The sequence below is a fragment of the Heliangelus exortis genome, chromosome 13 (assembly GCF_036169615.1).
Source record: "Heliangelus exortis chromosome 13, bHelExo1.hap1, whole genome shotgun sequence".
Lineage (NCBI taxonomy): Eukaryota > Metazoa > Chordata > Aves > Apodiformes > Trochilidae > Heliangelus > Heliangelus exortis.
Window position 1 is genome coordinate 18,234,041 of NC_092434.1, and position 9,025 is coordinate 18,243,065.

General features: G+C 60.6%; 1 protein-coding gene across 4 annotated transcripts; it reads right to left on the reverse strand.

Annotated features, from left to right (window-relative positions):
* Positions 1–33: 33 nt before the first annotated feature.
* On the reverse strand, positions 34–9,012 carry ELMO3 (engulfment and cell motility 3). Of its 4 annotated transcripts, XM_071757235.1 has the most exons (20): positions 8,737–9,009; positions 8,590–8,630; positions 8,410–8,482; positions 8,275–8,325; positions 7,686–7,855; positions 6,807–6,906; positions 6,551–6,702; positions 5,788–5,866; positions 5,169–5,219; positions 4,709–4,831; positions 4,451–4,582; positions 4,137–4,241; positions 3,458–3,566; positions 3,106–3,242; positions 2,859–3,022; positions 2,643–2,755; positions 1,832–1,936; positions 1,611–1,693; positions 1,330–1,410; positions 34–1,171 (listed from the first exon to the last, which is right to left on the reverse strand). In XM_071757235.1, the coding sequence occupies exons 1-20, from the start codon at positions 8,812–8,814 to the stop codon at positions 959–961; spliced, it is 2,160 nt and encodes a 719-aa protein (XP_071613336.1). In that variant the 5' UTR covers positions 8,815–9,009; the 3' UTR covers positions 34–958. The 4 variants fall into 4 exon arrangements, with proteins under 4 accessions (XP_071613336.1, XP_071613337.1, XP_071613338.1 ...); XM_071757236.1 differs by lacking the exon at positions 8,275–8,325 and having other exon boundaries at positions 8,737–9,012; XM_071757237.1 differs by lacking the exons at positions 6,551–6,702; positions 6,807–6,906; positions 7,686–7,855; ... (2 more) ...; positions 8,590–8,630; positions 8,737–9,009 and adding an exon at positions 6,025–6,311.
* Between the last annotated feature and the right edge of the window lie 13 nt (positions 9,013–9,025).

A 9,025-nucleotide genomic window follows, 5' to 3' on the forward strand; every position in this document is an offset into this window, starting at 1 on the left:
CCCAAAAGCTACAGAAAAGGACACAGCCCCAAGTTCTCCACGAGTGTTTTATTGTCCCAGCAGGTGGGAGGAAGAGGCACAGTGGGAGCGCCGGCGCCCTGTGGCTGCTGCCCCAGCACCCTAGGGAGAGGACACAGACATGAGGGGGAGTGGGGCAGGGGGCTGGGGGGAGCAGGGAGGAGGTAGCTTGTGGTGGTGCAGTAGTGCAGCAGCATGGCTGAAGTGTGCAAGGATCCATGCAGCCTGGGGGAAGGCACCAGAACTGGCATGAACCAGGCAGTGAGGACAGAACCCCCCCCTCCCTGGCACCAGGCATGGGGACAGCGAGCCCCAACCCAACAAATGGTGCTGGGAGAGGGGGGGGATCTACCCTAAACACCCCCATTCCAGGAGTGGGAGTGCACATGGCACAGTGGGAAAACATTCCAGTGCTGGACAGGCACATTTTGGAGATGGCACCCGCTCACCAAGCCGAGGGGATTCATTCTTACGAAAGGAGCATTTTATCCTTTTTCTGACCCCTTTCTTGTCCAGTTAGGATCACCCCCACTGGTGGGGAGAGCCAGGCAGTGTGGATCCGTACCTTTGGAGTGCTGCCCTCTCTCCAGCTGCCCCAGTGCTGCCTGTACTCCTGCCCACAGCCTTGCCCCCTCTGCCCAAAGCACTGAGGTGCCAGGCTGGCTCTTGTCCCACCTGTCTGTGGCAGAGGGACAAAGCATCCAGGTGACCCCCCCGCCCCTCAAACAGGAGCCTGGCACACTGTGGCTCAGCCCTGGGCACAGGAAGGCAGGGACACAGGCAGGGAAGAGGGGACAGGGATGCCCTGGATGCCCAGGGATGGGCAAGGTGCAGGCAGCACCCAGGGCTCGTCCCTTCGGGCAGGAGATGGGGGACAGAGCCTGGAGGAAGGGACTTGATTTTGGGGGCTGAATGGGGGGGACTGGACACAGGGAGGAGCTCACTGCTCTGCGTGGCTGAAGTCGTAGCAGAAGTTCAAGTTGCTGGGGGGTTTGGGGACGGGAGGGGGGGTGTCTGGGATGCTGATGCGCTCCAGGTCCAGGAGCCGTAGCTTGAGCTCCATGGAGAGGAGGACATCGAGGTCCGTCTGCGTCCGCTCGCTCGTCATCTCCTTGCCCAGGAGCACGTTCAGCCCATCCGTCCAGAGGCAGAACTGGGGAAAGGGAGCCTGGGCATCTCTGTCCCCAGCTCTGGGCAACCAGAGACCCTCCCCTGTCTCACCCCCGTGGCTCCCATCCCAGGGACATACACGAGTCCCCTGGGCAGGGACATCCAGCAGCAGTGTCACCTCGGGGGACCCTCAGGGCTCACCTCGTAGCGGGTGGGGGCAATGAAGTTGAGGCAGTATTCCTCCATGTCATACACCATGGAGAAGGCCAGCTCCAGCACATCCTGTGGGGACAGCACAGGCAGAGCCAGCTTCTAAGCTGGACCCGCTGAGGTTCTAAGCGGGAGTTGCCCCCCAGCCTCCTCCTCTGCTCCCCAGAACACCCAGGTCTCCAGGCTCAAGCCGTGTCAAAAACCTGACACCATCCACCCTGCCACCATCCACCCAAAACCCATCAGCAGGTGGGGAGGGAGCTGGTCCTGACCTTGTTCTGCTTCCCAGAGCTCTTTTCCTTTGTGTGTGGACACTCCTTCCCCACCAGCAGCATCTTCATGTCTGCCACAGGAACTGGGGGGCAGTGGGGGAGCTGTCAGTGCTTCCTCTCCTCTCCCCCAGGTGCCACCCTGAGGCACCTCCAGCACATCACAGGTGGGGTGGGCAGAGGGTGCCCTCCTTCCCACCCTCTTCTTTCTGCCCATCACCTACTTTTCTCTGGCAGGCTCTCGATGGGGGGAGAGCACACCCCCTCCTCCACGTCCCCATAGTGCAACACCTTGTGGTTAGGTGACAGGCGGCAGTACCAGAGCTTGTCTGAGCAGAGAGGCCATCGAGAGACACTCAGCTGAGTGGGGGATGGAGCCACAAACCCCGCACACCCCATGCACCCTGCACACCCCGCACACCCCCTACACCCCACACACCCCACACACCCCGCACACCCCACACACCCCACACACCCCGCACACCCCACACACCCCCTGCATACCCCACACACCCCACACACCCCCTGCATACCCCACACACCCCGCACACCCCTCACACCCCGCACACCCCCTGCGTACCCCACACACCCCCCACACCCCGCACACCCCATGCACCCTACAAACCCCACACACCCTGCACACCCCACGCACCCTACAAACCCCACACACTCCACACACCCCACACACCCCGCACACCCCCTGCATACCCCACACACCCCGCACACCCCACACACTCCACACACCCCACACACCCCGCACACCCCGCACACCCTGCACACCCCACACACCTCACAGGCCCTGCACACCCCACACACCCCACACACTCCACACACCCCACACACCTCACAGGCCCTGCACACCCCACACACCCCGCACACCCCGCAGGCCCTGCACACCCCACAGGCGGTCCCACGCTGATGGGTTATCCCATTCAGGGAGCCCTACATACTGCTCCCCACTGATTAACTCCGACTTCCCTGGTGGCAGGGGACGTGGGGACAATCCTGGGACAGCTGCCCGGGGCTGGCACTCACCCTGCCTGCGGCGGCTGCTGATCTTGCGGAAGAGGGTGCCCTGGCAGAGGTGCAGCAGCCGCTGCTGGCGGATCAGCTCCAGCAGCTCCGGCTTCAGCCTCTCGCGCAGCTCCCTGGGAGGAGAGGGAGCAGAAGGGGAGCATGGCCACTCCTGCTGACTGTCCCCGGCCCCACGGCAGGTCCCCCGCAGCCATTCTCTGCCCTCAGCCCACTCACAGCACGGGCAGGGCCAGCGTCTCCTCCTGGTGCAGCCGCTCCGTCTGCCGCAGCTTCAGGATCTCGCTGTAGTTCAGCGCGTTCACCCGGGTCTTGAAGAGCTCGAGGGAGGTGGGTTTGAGGGACAAGGTCCTGGTGATCTGCTCCCGCACCACCTGCAGCACCTGTGGAGCCCAGGACGTCACCCCCAGAGCTCCTGGGTTTGTTACCAGGGCTCCTGCCCATCACCTCCGGTGTCCCCTCGCACCTTGTCAAAATCCTCCTGAGTGGCACGCATCTCCTTCCAGGTCTTGTTCACCAGCTGGATGCAGATGCAGAAGAGCTCTTCAAAGAAATGATCCTGCCCGAAGAACATAGGGTAAAAGGCCTGAGCTGTTTCCGAGCCTGTGGTGAGAAGAACAGATGATGCCAGACTCCCCAGTTTTTCCAGAGCTTCTTTCAGTGACCAGGAGAACCTGGACACTTCCCAGCCCTCCCTCCTCCTCCTCTCCATGCTATGCAGAGCCTGGTGGCCCCACATGTCCACTGGCAGCTTGCTCCCACCCCTGCCAGCCAGCAGGCAAGGACAGGGACAGGGACAGGGACAGGGACACACATACATGGCTCTCCTATGTGCAGGATCTCACAGAGGATCAGGGTGAGCTGGATGCTGCATCGAGCAAAGGGACATTCGTGTTTGTCCTCCCGGCTGCTGTTCTCAAGGACAAACTGGAGAAGACAGAAATTGCCTTGTGTCACACGAGCTCACACACCCCATGCTCCTTCTGAGCTTCCTAGTCGAGGTGTCCCCCCAGGTTAAGCCATCCTGGTGAACAAAAATGGGAGCAAAACCACAAAAAAAAAACTATGGGGACCCTTCAGTGCCACCCAACTCAAAGGGCTGCTCCTACCCCACAGGGAGGACCTGGCTCCATCTGAAACAGAGCAACAGGAGGACACCCACCCAAAGGTGACATCCTTGCTTGGGGCTGGCCAAGGGTGGAGAGGAGAAAGGGATGAAGGGATGGAGAGAAGAAATGAATGGAGAGGAGAAAGGGGTGGAGAGAAGAAAGGGGTGGAGAGCAGAAAGGGATGGAGAGCAGAAAGGGATGGAGAGGAGAAAAGGATGGAGAGGAGAAAGGGATGGAGAGAAGAACGGGGTGGAGAGGAGAAAGGGGTGGAGAGGAGAAAGGGGTGGAGAGGAGAAAGGGGTGGAGAGGAGAAAGGGGTGGAGAGGAGAAAGGGGTGGAGATCAACCAGCACCTCTCAGCCAGGGTTTCTCTGGGAGGGAGCACTCACCCGGGTGTAGGCACTGGGGGTGTTCCTGGAGAAATACACCATGTTGTCGAGGGCAAGCAGCCCTGGGGGGGCACGGCGCAGGTCCTCTGCTGGGTTGCTGTTGTTCTAGGAGGACACAAAGGGATGCAGTCTCACAACTGCTGCTTTCCTCTCCAGCAGCAGAGCCCTCCTGGTGCAGCCATGGGGTTTGCCTCGAGTCCCAGCAGCTCCAGGGAGCAGCAGGGAGGTGCCACACCAGAGGGACACCAGGGGAGCCTACAGAAGGGGCTGTTGGAGCCGGCGTGGGGCTGGAGGGGAGGCGGAGGGGGACACACCATGAATCCCAGCTTGCGGAATTCCTTGGCACAGAGGGACCGGCGGCGCTCGGTGCTGAAGGTGCTGGCGGGAGCCTCGGGCTCGGGCTCGAAGGCGTTTTGGCGCAGGGACTGGAGGAGCTCCCGCTGCTCCTGCAGGGAGAGTGCCACTGAGCTACAGGACACACCAAAACAATCCGCTGGATTCACCCAAAGGAGGACTTTTCACCAGTCTCTGCTTCCACTGTGGAAGAGGCTGGGGGGAGCTCACTTCCAGACCTGTGAGTAGGGATCCATGGAGCTCCTCATGCGGTGCTCGCAGAGGTTGAGGCTGAGGGACTGCAGCACGTAGAGGTAATGAGCCATCTCATCCCCCAGGGGCTCCGAGCTGTGGATGATGTTCTGCAGGACACCACAAGTGAGAAGGTGTCCCCCCCCCCACGAGGCTGCTGCTCAGGGTTCCTCCAGGACCAGGGCCCAGCAGGTCCGGCTGCTCCGAGGGGAATTAGGAAGCAGGCAGCAGGAAGCAGGCAGCAGATCCTCTCACAGTGGGAGAGCCACAGGCAGCCAGAGCTGCAACCCTGGGAATGTGGGTGCCAGCACAGCAGCACCCAGAGGAGGCATCAAGGAAGGGGTGTGAGGGATTCAGGCAAGATGGCCAGGGACAGTCACCCGAGGCTGGGGAGGGAGGACAGAGAAGGAAGCACAGAGCAGACCCTGGAGGAACCCAGCTCCTCACCTTGTGGATGAATTGCCTGATGTTCTTCTCCCTCAGGTAGTCCATCATGTCCTAAGAAGGGGAGAGGCAGGGAGACTCCTCAGCTCCACACACTTCTCTTTCTCAAAAAAAGCCTGTGTTCCCTCTGCAGCCTCCCACCCCTGCTATGGCTGGCTTTGGGCCACAAGCCCTGTGAGGACAGAAAGGAACCAGAAGCCTCAGGAGTGACACTGGAAAGCAGGAGACCTGCCCTGGCCCACCCCATGGGTGCTCCAAGAGATTCTGTCCCAGCAGGCTGCCAGTACAGGTTGTGGCAGTCAAGAAGAGGCAGAGGGAGGACACTGACTGGAAACATCTCCAGGCACCTCTGACAGCCCCAGACATCACAAACACTACAAGCTGCCCAAGAACCCATCACAGGGGGAGCCCAGCCATGATGGTCCAGATGTGCCAGCTGCTGGCTCTGGACTGTCAGGGCCCACCAGATGTGACACTTCTGTCACTTGAGATCTTGCATCTCCCCAGAACTATTCCAAGGGCTCTGAGCCAGCAGGGGCCTCCCAGCAGAGCACCCCCATGAGAGGGACACTGTGGATCTGCCATGTCCCCACCCTGCTGTCCCCCCACTCCTGCCCCTTACCCGCCGCTCAGCACCGGTTGCTGCCAGCAGCAGCGCGATGAGCAGGGCCATGGCCTTCAGCTGCAGCTGGGAGTTGGTCCTGCAGGAGGGGACAAAGGAGGATGGGGAGACTGAGCCATCCCAGGGACCTCTCCCCCACCCCTGATGGCCCCCACTGCTTAGAGCTGGGGAAGGCAGACATGGGCAAGCAGCTGCTGACAACAGGACTCAGGGAGATGATGGCCACAGAGCACCCACCGATGGATCAGGTACTGCTCTGCAGGCACCCATGGGTGCAGCACTTGGAGCTGCAGGAAAACCCAGGGCAAGCAGCAGACCCCTGCCTGTTGGGAGCCCTGGGCACAAGCCTCTATTTTCTAGAAAAAGATCCCTCCCAACCGAAGAGATGCAGAGGTGTGAGGAAGAGGGGGGAGTGAAGAACAGGACCACCACCCTGAGCTGCAGGGAAGGGACAACCGCTCAATACCTTGGGAAAGGGAAGGGAGAGCCCACCCCAGCAAAACAGCCCCAGCAGGGCAGCTGGAGAACCAGGTACCAAAGCAAATCTGACCAGGAAATGGGATGGTTCCCAGGGACAGTCCCTGGTCAGATCAGGGAAGTCCCCAGATCAGGAAAGGCTGATCTCCCACAGCTTGTTCAGCAAGGGACAATAAATACAACCTTGTGCCAGGGATAGCCAGCAAGACCCGGAGAAATCCCCTCCATCACCTCATCCCTCCATCTTTGGGGAGGGGACAAAAGGGGACTCTGGGTCTGCACTTACACCTGCAGGTGGGTGAGAAGACGATCCAGTGTCACCTCCTTCTTGACTAACTCAAAGAGGAGGCGACTGGTAGGCACCATGTTCTCCAAGACAGACAAGGAGAGCTGCTGGACAGATGTATCCACCACATTCAGATTGACATAACTCACTATCTGCAAGACACAAAACCATCTGTCAACAGCAGGCTGGGCCTGGGTGACAAGGACAACACAGAATGCAAGGTGCAGGGGCCGTGGAGCCCGCAGGAGTCACTTACCTTCTTGATGAAGGTTGGGCTAAGAGTCTCCCAGGAAACAAAATCATGTTCCATCAGCTCCATGAAGGCCTTCAGGGTGTGAGCCAGCATCTCCCCTGTCCTGGAGGGACAGATGATCAAAAGCAGTGAGGGTGGCTCCAGGCACCTCAGTCACTGCCAGAAGACAAGGGAGGAGAGTTGGATGGTGGTGGGTCTGTCAGATACAGCTGGAGAAGCAGAGAGCAGTGAGCAGAAGAAAGGAAAGAGAGAGACCATGGGGTAAGAACTCACACTGAAGCTGTCATCCCAGGAAGGGGAGGCAGGGGAAGTTCAAAAGCTTCTGGAAAGCTGTGTTACAAAGATCACAGCAGACAAACCCTGGGGAAAGCCAAGCCACCCCAGATCCCTACCCCTGCTTCAAGGAAACACTGCCTGGCTTTAGGCTCCACAGTCTCTGTGTGATAGGAGCTCTGTGGAGATAGCCCACCACATCCTGAACAAGTCAGGCAGGCACCACTTTGACAACCAGGGGCTTCCTGAGCTGCCTGCAGACCTCTGACAGAGAAAACCACAGGCAGAGGGATTATCTGGGGTGGCAGGAATGAGCAGCAGCAGAGGCCAGGATGTTCTTGGCAGCAAAACCCAAGGGGCAGCAGAGAACCCAGTGAAGGGGCTGGAAGGAGTCAGGACCAGGAACCTCTGGGGACCTTCCCCCAGCTGCCAGTGTGCAGGGACATGGCCAGGAACCTACAGAGCCAAGTGCCCTGCCACCACCCTTTGTGCCACAGCACAGTGATCATGAGCAGAGTCCACCCCAACAGCCAACCTGGAGCTCAGGCAGCACTGGCAAGGGAGAAGAAAAGTCAAGAGCCTCAAGGGAAGTCCCCTCCTGATACTCACGTGTTCCCCTCTTCCACAATCCAGAAGATTTGCTTCAAGCCATTCCTGCTGATGAACTCCTGAGCAAAGGTGACATCCTGGGAGAGGCTTGCAAGCTTCTTCAGTGAGTCAGTCTTCACATCTGAATTGTTGCTCTGAATCCCGTTGTATAACTGCTCTGCTTCTTGGTCCTACCAAGAAGGAAAGAATCAAGCCAAAGGGGCTCATCTAAAGACAGCAAGAAGCTTGGAGAAGGCTGGAAGAGCTTAAGCACAAGTTTTGGAAGGAGGCTGAGGCTAGAGGTGAAGGAGACAGAGCCATCAGAGCAGAGACAGGGAGGAGCTGAGGAAGGAGATCAAGCTGGCACAGTGCTAAGGCTGCTTGATGAGTTGGCCCGCGTCTCCAAAGCATCTCAAGGTGATTTAGTTTCTCTTCAAACTCCCCCAGGCTCTGCCAAGGGAGCAGGAAGGCTGAGACAGGTCTCCTCCCCATGTTACTTCTGCGGGGTCTGTCACGAAGCAGAAGTCACCAAGCGAGGCAAAGGGCTTGGAGCACCACATGTGCAGGGGGACATCCCGGCAGGAGGAGACGAGGGGACAGAGGGAAGTACCGGGGAGGTGGCCAGCCGTAAAATGCTCCCGTTCTTAATCTCCCTGCGGTTCTGTAAGGAGAAAGGAGCCGATGAGCCCGGGGGGGTTCCGGGGGGGTCCCGGGGGCAGGGCGGGGGGCAGGACAGGGCTCTCACCGCCTCGGTGATGTATGTCTGCCGCCCGTCCGCGTACTGCAGGGCGTAGCGCTCCGCGTTGGGCAGACTCCACCTGCGGGCACAGAACCGGGATCGGAGCCGCGGGGACAGAACCGGTACCGGAGCCGCACGGCCACAGGGACCCCGGTGTCGGGCTGTCGCGACAGGGGCGATACTCACGCATCGCAGACGTCCTTGAGCACCGAGGCGAGGGGCTTGGTCTGCAACCGAGGGAGCGGCCGTGAGCCCGGGTTTGAGGCGGGTGAGGGAGGGGGGCGGCCGGAGGGAAAGGGAGGGAGGTTCGGTTCGGGGGGTGACGGGCGGTACCTGCTGGAGCTCGATGAGCTGCGGGATGGCTCCCACCATCTGGATGGCGATCTTCACCACGTCCTTGGGCGGCGGCATGGCTCCCCCGGCGGCACCGCGCCCGCCCCGCACGGCTCCCGCCCCGCCCCGCAGTTCCGGGTCACCGCCGCTGCCACCGCCTCCCGGGGGGCCCCGCAGCCGCTCGGAGCAGGCAGCCACGCACCGCGCTGGGACAGCCACGCACCGCGATGGCGGGGGCTGAGCCAGCCCCGAGCAGGCCCGGCCCCCTCACCTGAGCTGACGCGGGTTC

Bases quoted from the DNA above. Each gene is read 5' to 3' on its own strand.
- ELMO3 (XM_071757235.1), bottom strand. From the start codon at position 8,814: ATGCCGCCGCCCAAGGACGTGGTGAAGATCGCCATCCAGATGGTGGGA. The intron at 8,483-8,589 runs GTGAGTATCGCC...CTGTGCCCGCAG, and splicing joins CTCAAGGACGTCTGCGATGC to GTGGAGTCTGCCCAACGCGG. The intron at 3,023-3,105 runs GTGCGAGGGGAC...TGGGCTCCACAG, and splicing joins CTCAGGAGGATTTTGACAAG to GTGCTGCAGGTGGTGCGGGA.